Below are 15,861 nucleotides of genomic sequence, written 5' to 3'. Positions count from 1 at the left end.
TTTTTTAAAGAGACAAAAAGTCCTATTTGAAAAACAAAACAAAAAAAAAAGGGGGAGTCTGGTCCAAGTGCCAGAGAGAGCACAGCAGGTTGGGGCCAGGAAAGGGGCTGCTGCCCCCCAGAGGAGCACCATGGTGTCCCGTGTCCCGCAGAAATGACCACGATGTCCAGGTCAGCTAACACCTCCCAGTGTGCAACCTGGGGCTCAAGCGCACCTGCATATGGAGGTGTGTACCCAGGCATTCACTGCAGCAATGTTTGGGGTAACAAAAAAGTGGAAACTGCCCGGCCAACTCTCAGAGAAAAAATGAGTAACCTGAGGTTTGTCCGTAATGAATACTACACAGCAGTTCAAAAGACTGAACCAAAGCTAAATGTATCAACAGAAATAAATCTCAAACCCATCCTGTTGAATGAAAAAAACTCAAAGGGATATATAAGAGCATTTATTTAACAGCTTAAAACATAAAAAACAATAGATATGTAATTCAATGCACACTGCATATGTATATATAACACTGTATATGTATATAATATATATATTGAAGTACAAAATCAAATTCCACAAAGCACACCAACTTCTTGAGTGTGGTAATAAATACCACTCAGGAAGACAGGGGTGAGATTTAGCTGTATCTATGTTTTACTTCTTTAAAATAAGAACCTGAGGGAAATACAGCAAAATGCTCGCAGCAATTTAAGCTATACAGTAGGAAAAGGAGTGCCTTACACTCTTTCTCAATTTTTTGCTTTGATTTGCTTCATAATATAAATTCTAATGCATAAAAAATAAAGTGCTACATAAGAGAAGAGAAAGTGGGGCTGCACAGCGCCCATCCGTCCGCAGGGGAAGCTGCTGGTGATGGTAATCCCAGAGAGCGGACCGGGAAGAGCACTGCTGCTGGGCTGACGTCCACATATCCGTGCGTAGGGATAGGACCATTCAGAGCTGTTAAGTGCTCCTTATGAACAGTCAAGGAAAAGCTCCTGGGAACAATTCAAAACAAGAAAAAAAATCACGCAAAGACATTCTCTGTGGTTTTATTCATAATACAAAAAAAATAGAAACTCACTGAAGATTTTACAAAAGAAATATGATAATAACTTATGCGACAGCCACATGCACAATAAGTACAGGACAGGACAGAACAGGAAAGGTTCTGACCTACACTGCCATGTGTGGGTACCGTTAACTAAAGTGAGCAGAGGACAGAAATCCCTTGCCACACCAAAACGACACCTGCAAGTGGCAGGGCTCTAGGGACTCGGGGTAAATGGAAGACAGGCACTGGTTGGTTGGTTGGTTGGTTGGTTGGTTGGTACCCAAGGGCATTCTGTGTACAAGCTACACCCTCAGCCCTACTTTTTTATTCTTTTTTTTTTTTTCTTTTGCAGTACTGGGGGTGGAACCCAAGGGCATTCTACCTTTGAGTTACACCCCCAGCTCTATTTTTTATTCTTTATTTTGAAACAGAGTCTCACTGAGTTGCAAAGGGCCTCACTAAGTAGTTGCTGAGGCTGACTACAAACCAAAATCCTCCTGTCTCAGCCTCCCAAATGCTGGGATTACAAGCATGCATCACCACACCCAGCTTTTTTTATTCTTTATTTTGAAACAGGGTCTCACTAAGTTGTGGAGGGCCTCACTAAGTAGCTGAGGCTGGCCACAAACCTGAGATCCTTCTGTCTCAGCCTCCCAGCACTCTTGTACTGGGATTACAAGCGGTTGCCAGCAAGCCTGGCTGGAGGAAGATAGTTTGTAAGAAGGTGACTTACAGTTCACAGCCCCTGCAGGAGCAGGTCAGGAGGCTATCCACGGGTTCACCTGCTGTCCCCACCCGCCCACCTCTAAGTACCTTCTCCTCCTCCCACATTCTCACAGCCCACGCCCCAGCCCCGGCCAGGCTGTGTCTCACAGGCCAGGGGGACTGCCCTCTGCTATTCCCAGGCTGCAACAAATCCCCTCGAGAGTCCCACAAATCAAGTCCAGATGCTGCACATGCCACAGAACAGGACTCGGAAGCCAACAGTTCCAGAAACCTGAGGTCAAACAGCAAGATCAGATCAGTTCCCAAAGCCAACTGCTCGAGATCAAGCTTTTGCCTTAAGTAAAAGAAACATGTTTCCTTTGCCTTTGTGCTGACGAGTCTTCCAATGCTCTGAGCGCCAAGCAAGGAAGTAACCAGGATTCTTCTTCTGACCAGAGCAAACGCCTAGAGAACTGAGGAGGAAACAGAACCACCCTCCGTAGGTCTCACATCCACTACAAAGACAGCTCACCACCCATCTGACACCACGTGATCTTCACTCCCACCGCGCAGGCTGAGTCTTCAGCAATAACACATGGAGGAAAATGATGCTCCCTGGTGGTCCCCAGGCCCCCAAGAGGAGCTTGGCCTCAGGAAGCATCTTCTGAGATAGACTTCAGGTGGCCAGCGCCCTGAGGCTGGACTGCACGCATCAGAGGGCTCCCCATGGGCCCTGCCTATCAGGCCCCTCCAGGCTCAACAGGCCCATACCAAGAGCCCCTCAGGAGCAACAAGGCCAGCCAGACCCCCGGTGGGCAATCTGGGACCCAGAACCCTGGCTACAATGCAGATGTCAGCATCGTAGGCAGTACCCAGGACCAGCCTGAGGATCAGGGAGCCAGCTCATACAGACCATTCAGGCACAGGCACTTGCTCCAGCCTCCAAGCTGACGCAGGATGAACCAGTGGTGGCCGGCAGAGCCGGGCCATGTGACAGCTGTTAGGGATGGGCACAGCCACCCAGGAGCAGGACACAGGCGGAGGGCTCCAGGGCACAGGGCAGCTATACCTAAGGGCCTCGCCAGACACCCAGGATGTGCTGGGCACAGATAGGTCCCGTAGACACATTCGCTCATTTGATTTCATCCTGCATCAATGTTTCCAAGTAGGTGATATTATGATGCCCTTACCAGATGAGGAAGCAGTCTAGAGAAGATAATTACCACATATCACCTCCCAAAGGGTGAGGCACTGCCAGAATCTGACCCAGGCCCACCTACAGCCAACACTGAACTTATTCAAAAACACATACCCACCCCTACATGAGGCCAGGCCGCACCAGTGGGGAAGAGAGAAAATAGACTTGATTTCTCCCCTCGAGGATCCCAGTCACCCTGGCAACTTCACCAACACAGCAGGGGTGCAGAAAGGCAGGGGGCATTGGAGGGAAGAAGCCCCAGGTGGGGTGGGGGTTGAGCCAGCAGACAGGGAGGCGTCTAGGACACCTACTGTGTGCGGTGGAGAGTAGCGCACATCACAGGCTCAGGGACCCCTGCAAGAGGCACAGCAGGCTGGGGTTGTGGGTGCAGGACCAGGCAGCAGAGATTCCTGCTCCCCCGACAAGCTCAACCCCAGAAGAAGCCCAAGGCCAGGGGGCAGCACAATGCTCAGAGTGGGCTGCCAGGGTCAGTGGAGCCCTTAGAATGGCTCTGGGCTGCTCTGAGGTGGCCCCTTCAGCTTCATTCTGGAACCCCTGCTCAGGGGACATAAACCACAGCTCTTTGATGCCCATAAAACACAGGTGGCTGTCGTGGTGAGCGAGATCCAGAAAACGTGTCCAGCTAAGAACAAAAACAGAAAACAACTGCACAGAGACAAGTACCACCCAGAACTGGCTCCAGAAACAAACAAAAGGGAAATGAGGTAGGGAGGGAGAGGGACACAGGCATCTCAGACCCCCCCACACACACACCCTGGGCAGCCCTGCGGCCTGGTGCCAATCGCTCGGCCTCACAGGTAACATGAAGAGACTGGACGGTAAGTCAGGGACTGGACTCCCTCCAACCCAGGCCTCCTGTGACCTGCTGCCAAATGAGGGAGGGGGGCCCCAAACATCAGTCCACTGGACCCACCACAGGCAGAACCTGGAGGGGGACGAGAGGCCTGCCCCCCCAGGCTCTGGGGCCCCCTGCTCTTCACCAGCCAACTGGAGGCCCTCAACCAGCAGACAAGGGGCTTGAAGGAGCTTGTAAGGCCCCAGTGAGCAGCAGGCACAGGCACCGTGGGCATTCTGCTGGGACCTCCCAGATCTCACAAAGTAGTTCCCGCTTCAGAGGACAAGAACCAGCCACCAAAATAAAAAGGCACAACAGGCCTAAGGCTCAGCGCTCACGAGTCAGAGGGACCCAGCTCGGCCACTCACAGCAGTATGGTCTGGGCCAGGACCCTCAGCTGCACAGCCTCTGCCCGGGGCAGAGTGCATCCTCCTCCCAGGACGACAGCTCTGAGGGCCAAGTGGGAGAACAAACGCACCGTCTAGCATGGTGTCTGCCACTCAGGAGCAGTTTAAACAAGTTTGTATAGGAACCTCTTAGACACTAAAGAACATTCACAGAGAAAACTCCATCCCCTAGAGGGTGCAGCAGGACCATCCCTGTTGCTTATACATAAGAAAAGGAAAGATTACCAAGCACACAGGCACCAGCTTTGCCACCCTGACAGCAGCAGCACTGCTCCAAGCACCAGCCGTGGCACTGCCAGGCCTCAGCCAGAGCCAGGCCAGCACCAGGCTGGATGGACAACGGCGACCGATCAGGCCTCGTCCTTCCCGTGGAACCGCACAGTGGTGCAGTGGGGATAAACCCGAGCATCAACAAGGCACAGCGTTGGCACCAGGAGAGGCAAACAGTGGCACTCCCGGCACTGTCGAGGCAAGGCAGGGGCAGAGGAGAGCACTCGTTTGGGGGATCACGGAGAGCACTAATGAATATGAAGCCACCCTGAAATAAACCTGTGCAGAACGCTGCTTTGCAACTGGCTGCTCTGCCCTCCAACAGAATCAACAGTGTGTGCCTTCTAGAATCTGACAAGAGGTCCCTGCTCCCAGTGCACCTAACTTGGGTTCCATTAGCAGCAGCTACTGCTTCTAGCTGCCTGCCAAGTGCCAGGCCCTACGCTGCTTCCTCTTTATCTCCTGGCCACCCTGTAAGGCCATGGGGAGAGGAGAGCACCTCAGAGGGTTATGCCCAGGGCACACAGTTCCCAAATGAACCCAGGCCTCAGGCACCAAGCCACCTGCTCCTGCCCTGGGGCACCTCCCTTGGCTGACAGGGACAGCCTGCCAGAGGCAGGAAGGACACTGACCAGCTGAGGAACAGAGTCTCCCCCATCTCAGGACTAGGGAGGAAAAGACAGGAGGGGAAGCGGAGGAGAGAGTAGGGAACAGAGGCCACACTCTGGGACACTTAAACATAATCACCACAACAAATGAAACAATAACTTTAATTTGGAACTAGTTAACACCAGGCATCTCAGAACAGGTAAAGTTGCTTTTTGAGGTCAGGGTCTCTAAGTAAAGGCTATGATGGCCTGGGAAAGGGGAGTGGGAAGCGATGTTGCCCCTCCTCTTAACAGGTCCTCCACAACCCACAGGGCAGTGCTCATGGGACCAAAGGCCAAAGCCCTGGCCAGGAAGGTTAAGCATGGAAGGGCAGCAGGGACACTCCTGGTCCTGCTGGTACCCCAGAGTGTAGGAGCAGGAAGCCCAGGGTCTGGCCCCTCCAGCAGATGGCAGCAGCCAACGGGGTCCTCCACCCACAGGGGGCCTCCCTCCACCAGAAACAGAGGCAGCAGCTACATCACACTGGGATCTGTGTTACTGGATGGGCGTGTGAGGCGGGACCCCAAGTTCCCACCACAAAGCCTCCAGGCCAGCCAAGGCTGGAGGGAGGGCCAGCACCCGGGCGCACTGCACAGAGCCTGCCTCTGAGGCTCGGGCCACTGCCTACCAGTGCCAAGTACCCAGACACTCCATTTTCATGCAGCACTAACACACACTTCCTACATTTGGAATGGAAGCCCCCCAGCAGGCAGAAAGGACAAGCCCTAGGGGAGCCGTGAGACCCAGTGGGGTTCTGAGGTGGAGAGGGAGAAAGGAAGGAGAGCTCCCCCATCTACACTCTGCCTGTGCTGCTAGATCTAACCAGGCCAGGTGCAGTTCAGCACTTTAACCAAGGGGCCTCATTAAAGTAAGTTTACACGGGCACAGGAAGGTGATGCTCACCCACCATGGGCAGCCTAAAGCCCAGGGCCCGGACTCCAGGAGGAAACATGCACTGGTCTGTTAGCGCCCATGAAGGTGGAGTGGTTTGGATACCTGGTACTGGTCAGGAGCTGGACCATGCCAGAGTCTCAGAGACAGGCCTGGTGCAGTGTGCCTAGGTGTTGGCCTCCCCTCGACCCTGGTAGGCCTGGTGGCTTCATGTGGAAGCTTGGGTTCCCACATCATGGGTCCATCCAGAGCATCCCAATGATGGACTCTGTTTCTGCTCACTGGGCGCAGGAGCCCCACTGGTGCCCCTGCCTACTGGAGGAGCCAGAACCCAGGCTTCCTGCACGTGTGCTCTGGGGTACCCTGCAGGACTGGAAGTCTCCCAGCAGCCTTTCCGCATAACCATCCTGACCTGGGCTTTTGTCTTTGGTCAGATGAGCACCATACTGTGGGTTGTGGAGAACCAGTCAAGAGGACGAGGTGCAACGTGGCTTCCAGCGCGGTGCAGCGGCGCCCTCTAGCGGCCACTGCCCAGTGTCGGCGCTGCTGCAGGAAGCCCAGGCGAGCTTGCGCGGAGCAACTCCTCTTCCCCAACAGCCCAGACTTATGTGGCCACCCAGATCCTCCCCGAGGTCTCCAGTGCACGTTCACAGCAGAGGACAAATGAGCTGTCCTCAGGGCCTACCGCTCCCCCAGCACCGACTTCCCGGTCGTCTGAGGCACCAGGAAAGCCAGCACCAGGGCGGACCCGCTTCCAGGCAGTCAGGGGCCTCCCCCAGCCTGATCCCCGGGAGCCAGGAAGGGGAGGCCGGCCTCCCCAGGAGGACTACAGTGTCCGCGTGTCGCTGCCTCTCAGGCCAGCCTTCCAAAAGGGGCCGCGGCATCTCAGAACTCTAGCACACTGAGTCAGTCACTGACCCTCCAAAATGACACGTGGTGTCCCAAACACATACCAGAAAACAACATATGTCAGAAATGTCAGGCTGGAGGTGACACAGATATCCAAAGCAACAGGAGCCACATAGGTCTGAAGGGACACACATCAAAAATGACGTGTCCAAAACACCATATAGCAGAAATGACACACATCTAAAGTGACAAACATGTCCAAAAAGACACACAGAACCAAAACAGCACACATCAGAAATGACACACATGCCCAGGGTGGCGGCACACATTCATGCAGACGTTATCAACACGTAACCATCGCATCATGAGTCGCTAGGGAAATGCAAATCAAAACTAAAAGAGGGTACCACTTCACACCCACTATCATGTCTATAATCAGAGTGGCTGCAAGTGTGGAGAAAGAGGAATCTCACACGCTGCTGGTGGGAATTGAATAGTGGAGCTACTCTGGAAACAGGCTGGCAGTTCTGCAAATGGTTAGACAGTTAATACATGTCCCAGCCATTCCACTCCTAGGCTATGTCCTAGAATACAAAAACATATCCACACAAACATAAGTGTTCACGGCCGCAGTGTCCCTAATAGCCCCCCCCCCAGCGGAAACAGCACCAAAGTCCATCACTTTTAAATACTGTGATATATCCACACCATGGGATACTGTCCAACTATAGAAAGGATGAGGCTAGGTGTGGTGGCGCACACTTGTAATCTCAGTACGTGGGAGGCTGGGACAGGAGGACTGCAGGTTGGTGGCCAGCCTCAGCTACTTAGTGACCTCAGCCAGGACTAAAGTTTTGATATATGCTATGCTGTGGACCTTAAAACCATGCTAAGTGAAAGAAGCCAAACATAAAAGCCTACATATTGGATGAGCCCACTTATTGTAAATGTTCAGGTTAGACACACTTATGCAGAAGAAAGACGAGTGGTTTCTGGGGACTGGTGGGCAGTAGGATGGGGAGTGACTGGCAGTGAGCGTAGGGTTTCTTTCTGAGATGAGAAAATTGTGCTGGAATTAGTAGTTCTGGCTGTATAACCTTGTGAGCATACTGAAAACCACTTAACCATATAAAAGTGAATTTTATGATATATGAATTGCATCTTTAATTGCAAAAACAAAAAAGTAATTATCTTTTAAAAATATCCTGAAGGAACAGATAGGTTAGGAGGTGATGAGGAATGACTGATGCCCAACGCAGAGCCACCTGCACCTGTGCACTAAGCCTCAGCAGATTCACAAACCACACGTCACTTCATCTGTGCGATATCACGAGCCAATGTCAGGAGCTCTGCTTTAACTTCAACACACACTTATAGAATTTTATAGAATTTATTACATTTGATACAGTTCTATAGTTATTGCCTACAAATCATGATTAAAATTTTTTAAAAAAAAAACACCTTGGCACACAAACTATTCAATTATTGTCATGAGTACATTAAAATTTGAAAGAATTAAGATGTATGACTACAATGTGCCAATAAAAAAGAAAAATAGCCGTATGTGGTGGCACACACTTGTAATCCCAGTACTTGGGAGGCTGAGATAGGAGAATCCAGGTTTGCAGCAGGCCTCAGCTACTTAGTGAGGCCCTCTGAAACTTAGTGAGACCCTGTTTCAAAATAAAGAACAACAACAACAAAAATGGGGCTGGGGATGTAGCTCAGTGGTAGAATGGCCCAGGGTTCAATCCCTAGTACCACAAAAATAAATTGATAAATAAATAAATAAAATTTAAAAGAAGTCGGGCATGGTGGCACATGCTTGTAATCTCAGTACTTGGGAGGCTAATACAGGAAGATAGCAGGTTTGAGGACAGCCTGAGAAAGTAGTAAGACTCTCATCAAGCTAATGAGACCCCATTTCAAAGTCAAAATTAAAAAAAAAAATAGAGCTGGGGGTATAACTCAGAGGTAGAGTGTCCCTGGATTCAATCGCCAGTACCAAAAATAAATGATTAATTAAAAACAAAAGCTAACAAACATGCTGTTCTAAATGGCACAAAATGCCAGCCTTGTCTCAAAGAACCTCCCACTTCTAGACACTTGTCTCTGATCACCTCTCCTGGAAAGTTGTAGTTGCCATTGGTTTCACAGGTGTAAGCTACCTGCTGCTGTGACAAGCTGGAGCATCGACTGCAGTCCCAGTGTCTGCTGTCATCAGACTCCTCAACAAGACAGCCAGCACCAGGGTCATCACACTCAGGCGTTTCTCAAGCCTCCTCTAGGAACTTTTTTAAGCCACTCACATTTGAACTTCATGCTGCTGAGGGTGGAATCCTTTTCATGTGCTAGGTAAGCACTCTGCCAGAGCTATGCCCCCAGCCCAGGCCTCTTACAATAATGGAAACTCAGGGAAGGCCTCACAGAGCTCTAACTTGTCTCTTTACTCCTAGCAACTCTAGACACCTGCTGCTCCTGGTAGGAATCCAGCAGCCACTTGTAAGTGGGGAACACACACACACACACACACACACACACACTGCCTTCTTCTAACTTGTCTTGAATTTGTACAACCTAGCCTTTGCCAACAGAGGCTGGGCTTTGACAGAAAGGCAGATCACTGAGAACTCTTCTAGGATGTCTGGGGTTTCATCCATACAGCTAACATTTGGTCCACACATCAATACTTACTGGCTTGTCAAGAACAACCCAGGAAGGGGCAGAGACTACAGTGCGATGGGGAAGAGCGTACCTCCACTCCATTGTTTTTTACTTCCACCAGGGGGATGCACCACTAGCCCTACAACCCCAGCCTCTTGACACTACCCTATACCCTTCCCCAACAACCAGTTCCAGGGAAGCTAATTTGATGGGTGAGTTTAGGAGCCATGTCTGCCCCTGCCTCTCCTCTTCCACCCATCCCTGCAAGAATGCTATCTAAGGCAACCCGTCCCCCCAGAATACTTCTTGGTTCCAGGATAGGAGGCTACTTATGCACTATGTTTATCACATCTAACTCAAAAATAGAGATGATGTTTATGGGATTCCTAAAACCTGGTAGATGATGAAGGTAAATAAGGCTTCTGCTTTCATGGAGCTCATATTCCATAAGAGAGACTGCACAGAAGAACACAAGATGAGATGGCCACCGCGTCCCATCCATGCTGAAACATGGGGAGGGGTTCCTTGAGGCCTGTTCACTGTGCTTATTTTCCCAGAAGTCAGAAGAGCAGGACCATGTTATAGCACTCTGCCCAAAACAAAAGCCACAGAAGCACTGGGCAAAAACAGGCTAAATACATCACAGCAACAGAGATGTGAGAACTCCGCAGCCATCCTGGACCATGAAGACAAGGGCCACTCCCTTGAGATGGTAAAATAGCAAGCTAGCAGGAGCCTAGGACCCTGATGACTTTGCGAGGCCCCAGGCCAACCAGGAAAGCCTCCCACTAGACTTCGTTTAGACGAGAGATAAGCGCAAGCTCGCGTTACCCAGCATTATGTGGGGTTTTCATAGTATACTGCCAAACCTGATGTGGCAAGGTAGGTAAAGGGGTGAGTCGTGATCTACGATCTACATGTGTGGGATTCCACTTGATGGAATGGGGCAGCAGGTGGTTCAGAAGCAGAGCAAGCAAAGCTCCTCAAGAAAGGACGCTTTCCTGCAGCTGGGGGATGAAAGGCAGGGTGGGGCCAAGACCCTCTACAAGGCATCTAGAAGGCTGTAATGCTCTGGAGCCACAGGGAACCAAGAGCTCCAGAGGTTTTGGATGGGAATGGTGTGATACAAGCAGCATTTTAGCAAGGTGAATGTAGCAGCCTTCCCCAGGCTGGCAGAGCCAGAGAAGCTTGGATGCTAGTCCAGCGGCATGGCACGGGATGCCTGCTGTGTGCAGGGCCTGCGCTCCAGAGCAGGCTGCAGAGATGAAGAGGCCTGAGCTGCTGAGAGGTCAGCAGGAGAGCACCAGGCATTCCCACAGCTCTGTCCAAATTCTGATTCCCGCCAGGGAATTCTAACCCATAGGCTGGGGCATGGTCCACAATACTCTACTTTTGTATGTGTGTGTCTATGTATGTGTTACTGGGGATTGAAACAAGGGGCATTCTACTTCTGAGCTATACCCCCCATCCTATTTTATTTTTTATTTTGAAACAGGGTCTCACTAAATTACCGAGGCTGGCCTGGAACCTGCGCTCTCTTCTCCATCTCCCAAGTACTGGGATTGCAAGTGTGCGTCCCTACACCCAGCACACTCTACTTTTAATAAGTGTTTCCTGATGACTTTGAAGCAATTAGAAAATGGACTCTAGGTTACAGGCCACTCCTACACGGTGCCTAGGACATAGCTGGTTTTGATGTTTATCACAAATACCTCCAGCCTTTTAGGAGATAAATAGATTTTGAAAAAAAACTCATCCAAAACAGCCAAATCGAGATATTTCTGGTTATGTAAATGGTTTTTAGATATTTAATTAACCAGAATATAATCAATTATTTAATTAACCAAAATATAATTGAAGGTCGCTAATAATGTTCTCTGATCTATTTCTGAACCATTTCAGCTCCCGGGTGTTTTTGTGCCACTTGTGAAAATGGCCTGAGAAAGGACTTCTGGGTGTGGCACAAGTCTCAGGCCAGCTCAGTGCAGCCCAGCTCTGCATCTTGGAGACAGAGCACAGTCCCACAGCCCAGCTGGTCTCCAGATGGCTGAGTGCCAAGGAGCTGCCCTGCCCTGCCTACAGTGCCCAACACACTTCAGGTCAATTCTCCTCGGAGTAAACTGCTCTCTCGACCTTATCTCACAAGAAGGAAGAAGTGTTCCTAAAAGGGAAAGATGGCAGAGAGAAAAGCATTGACCTAGGACACTGGCCTGGCCCCAACTAGGTCAGTAACTCCTTAGAAGCCTTGGCAAATGTCCTCACCTGTTTTGCTATATGCTTTTTCTTCCTCCTCCTCCTCCTCCTCCTCCTCCTCTTCCTCCTCCTCCTCCTCCTCCTCCGTGTGTGTGTGTGTGTGTGTGTGTGTGTGTGTGTGTGTGTGTGTTGCTAGAGACTGTGTGTATATGTGTTACTAGGGACTGAACCCAGAGGCATTCTTTTTTTTTTTCTTTTTTTTTTTTTTGCGGGTCTGGGGATGGAACCCAGAGGCATTTGACCTCTGAGCTACAGCCCCTGCCCAATTTTTTATTCTTTATTTTGAAATAGGGTCTCACTGAGTTGAAGAGGGCCTCACTAAATAGCTGAGGCTGTCCACGAACTGCGATCCCCTGGTCTCAGCCTCCCGAATGCTGGATTACAAGCGTGTGCCATCATGCCCAGCTGGCATTCTACTTTTAAGCTCTACCCCCAGCCCATTTTTTAACTTCTTGTTTTAAAACAAGGCTTTGCTAGGTTACCGAGAGTCTCGCTAAGTTGGTGAGGCTGGCCTTGAACCTGCAATCCTCCTGTCTCAAACTCCCAAGTGCTGGGATGACAGGTGTGCTTCACCACACCCAGCTGCTTTATGCTTTTTAAGATGTCTTCCAGCTCTGATGCAATCTGGTGAGAAATTCTCATTTCCTTTTTCCCAAACAATACTGAAAAGGTACTTATTTCCACCTACAAGTCACTCACGTACAGGAGGCACAGCGTTAAATGCTGAGGGCATAGCATTTAAAAGATCTCAGGGTCAGTAACCTTAAGAAATTTACAGTCTAACAAGGTACACAGATTATTAATTCAATAAATATACAAATACCACTGTGATAAATGTTATTAAGGAAAAGAACTTGGGTTACAAGAGGGTGAAATGGGCTCGGGAAAGGTTTAGCAAGGAAAGAAGAGCCGGGCATGGTGACACACGCTTGTAATCCCAGCATTCGGGAGGCTGAGCTACTTAGTGAGGCCCTCTGCAACTCAGTGAGACCCTGTTTCAAAATAAAAAATAAAAAATAGGGCAGGGGGTGTAGCTCAGAGGCCAAATGCCCCTGGGCTCCATCCCAAAACCCACACACACACAAAAAAAAAAAAAAAAAAGGGAAAGAAAACTTCAGCTGAGACCTAAAAGCCAGATACCAATTAAAGTAGGGGGCCAGGCATAGTGGTACCTGCCTGTAATCCCAGTACATGAAAGGCTGAGACAGGAGGACTACAGGTTCAAGGCCAGCCTTGGCAACTTAGCAAGACCCTCAGCAGCTGAGTAAGACCCTGTTTCAAGAGAAAAATAACACAGGGATGGGGGTGTAACTCAGAGGTAGAACACCCCTGGGTTCAATCTCTAGTGCCACATTCAAAACACGGACGGGAAACAGGGAGACTGAGGTATATTCCAGCACAGGGAAAGGCCTGTGTGAAACAGTTCATGGTACAGGGAGAAACATTGTGAAGCTATGAAGAATAAAGTAAAGCAAGCCTTTTAGGACCACACACTCAAAAGAAAAAGAAAAAAGAGCACCTTTAATCATAAACACAAGACAGATTCTCAAAATATAAAGTAATGGGGGCAATGTGATCCCAGGACTGATAAACCCTTACCTGCCCATTGCCATCTGGCTGGACACCCCTGGTCCTCCCCATGTGCTTTCACAAGGGAGGTAGCAGTTCCTTCAGGTCAACTGCAGCTGCCTCCAGGTGCCAACTCTGTGCCAGGCATCATACATGGGGACAGGAGAGAAGATATGACACGGTCACAGCACCGAGGATGTTCAAGAGGGAAGAGAGGAACGCATGCCCTTCAGCCAGGCTCCTTGGACCGCTCCAAGGAGGAGGTGGTAACTAAAGATGGGCAGGACTTGGAATGCAGAAAGTCCCCAACAGTGGGATGGCATAGCAGAGGCTGAGGCAGGGAGCACTGTGTGTGCAACAAGAGCTGCGGCCAGAGCTCAGAGAGCGGGGTAGAGACCTGGCAATGGTGTGCAACAGGCCCAAGTGCTACCGCAACTCAGCAGGTGGGGATGACAGCGCTGGTCTTCAGGGTGGTGTCTGAACCCGGTCAAATACCAGAGCTGCCCATTCTGGCCCTATGGCCAAGGGCCCTTGACCTTCTCCTTTGTACTAGGACAAGGCTTCTCAAATGCTAAGAGACCTAAGGATCACCTGGGACACGTTTCCCTACCTCCAGAGATTCTAATTAGGATATATTGGGATGGGCTCCAAGCCAAAACCCAAGGTCAGTAGAAACAAAAGGTATCACGGCACACAAGCTCCAGGATTGGATTCCTGGCCTTTTACAGTGAGTCCTGGAGGAGGGGCCCTTCCTCATCACAGTGGGAGTCCTGACAGACTCATCTGTCCTGTGCAGGACACAGATCCTCAATGTCGTGGGAAGAAGGAATACGGAGCTATGGAGGGTTAGACATGGACTGTTCCTAAGGTGCAGGGGCATTCTTCAGGGATGAAAGCTGAGTAGAGTGACCAAGGGCCCAGGAGGGAAGAAGGAATATTCTGGGCGAAGGGTACAGCTTGAATAAAGGCATATTCAATACAGTTAAGATATAAGGTACACTTAAGAGGAAGGAGGGAGACCAGAGAGGGGGGTCAGGCTCACAATGTAACCCATCAAGAACTGGGACTTGCTGTAAGCTAGGAGGAGCCACTGCAGATCCCTAAACCCTGCAGGATCAACACTACCCTGGCAACCTTGCCTTTCCTCCACCAAAATCAGTCCCATCATTTTAAGATCACCTACTACTCCTATTCAAAAATAAACTTTGGAGCCCCCATCTACAACTATTAGGACAAGTGGAGGCAAGTAAGCTGATGCAAGCAATGCATACTAGGACAGAAACCCAGCCCCAGATAGGCAAAAGACAGGAGGTGAAGTGAGGGACGGGGAGGGGTGAGAGCTGCACGCATCCAGCCTGGGACAAGACAGCTAACTGTGCTCTCACCAGATCATATCTGTACTTTTTGAGTTTTCTCTTCCTAACTGGGAAGAACTCACAACTTCTCTAACGAGTTTATGACCTGGAGGGCAAAGAAAGAAGGGGCACAGCGTGGTCATGACATGGTTCACACAGGGTTTGAATGTCTTAAGTTGCCAATGCGATTCTGACGCTTCCAGAGGCCTCTCCAAGACCCTGTGCAGCGGACCTTGCTTGGATGGCTACTCGTGCCTTCAGAGACCCAGTTCCATCCTCAGAAGTCAAAGAACATAAACAGAGGTGCCAACTAAGACACTGCTAAACTTTGCAGGGCTTCCAAAATAGGGGCGCGCTGATTTTCTGGGGGCAGCACTGAAAGGGGAGAGAGAAACTCGATGGTCAGTTAATACTGCAACTCCATTTTTGCACCATCTGAGCCCATCCGGGTCCCAGACACACCCCCGGACCGGGCCTCCAGCATGCTGTGTACTTCTAAAGCAGGTCGGGGGGGTTAGGCGGGGTTTGGATGCCAGGGTTAACGTGGGCAGAGCGAGGCTTCCCGGACCCGGTCGCTGAAGTGCTGCCCCGAGCGCAGCGAGCGGCGTGGACCGCCCACCGGGCCCCCCAGGCTGCGCCCCGCTCACCTTGCACTTGAAGCCCGCGGCGGGCGGCAGCAGCTCCCGCAGAAGGGCTTTGGCCACCTCGCGGCTGGCCTCCTCGCTCACGAAGTGCAGATTAAGCACCTCGTGCGCCTCGAATTTGGCGAGGCGCAGCAGCGAGCGCAGCGCGACGCGGGCCTTGGCCTGCAGGGCGGCATTGTGCTCGGCCTTGGTGAACATCATCAGCAGGTGGTAGTCCACCGGCCCGGCGCCGCCGCCCTCCAGGCTCTTGGCCTTGGCCCCCGGGCCCGGCGCCACGGAGCCCCGCGCCGGCTCCAGCGCGGGCGGCGAGGGCGCCCCGGGGCCCCCGGCGCGGGCCTCCTTCAGCCTCTTGGTGGCGCTGGAGAAGGTCTCCCGGCCCGAGCCCAGGTAGTAGAAGGCGCACACGGCCAGAGCCGCGGCCAGCAGCAGCGCGCAGTAATGGGAGCGCACGGCGCTCAGGCGCGCCATGGCCGGAGCGCAGGCGGGCCCGCCCGGGAGGCGGCCCCCCAT

General features: G+C 51.3%; 1 protein-coding gene across 1 annotated transcript in view; it reads right to left on the bottom strand.

The window, feature by feature from the left end:
• XXYLT1 (xyloside xylosyltransferase 1) overlaps positions 1-15,861 on the bottom strand; it is a gene marked incomplete at both ends in the record, with an annotated part of 190,684 nt that extends 174,823 nt beyond the window's left edge. Inside the window, one exon of the mRNA XM_080695810.1 lies at positions 15,355-15,861. Within this exon, the coding sequence (XP_080551936.1) occupies positions 15,355-15,861 (507 nt within the window). The remainder of the gene's footprint in view (positions 1-15,354) is intronic.

Source organism: Muscardinus avellanarius, assembly GCF_963383645.1.
Source record: "Muscardinus avellanarius genome assembly, chromosome: 5".
In the NCBI taxonomy this organism is placed as follows: Eukaryota; Metazoa; Chordata; class Mammalia; order Rodentia; family Gliridae; genus Muscardinus; species Muscardinus avellanarius.
This window is presented reverse-complemented; position numbering and strand designations above follow the sequence as displayed.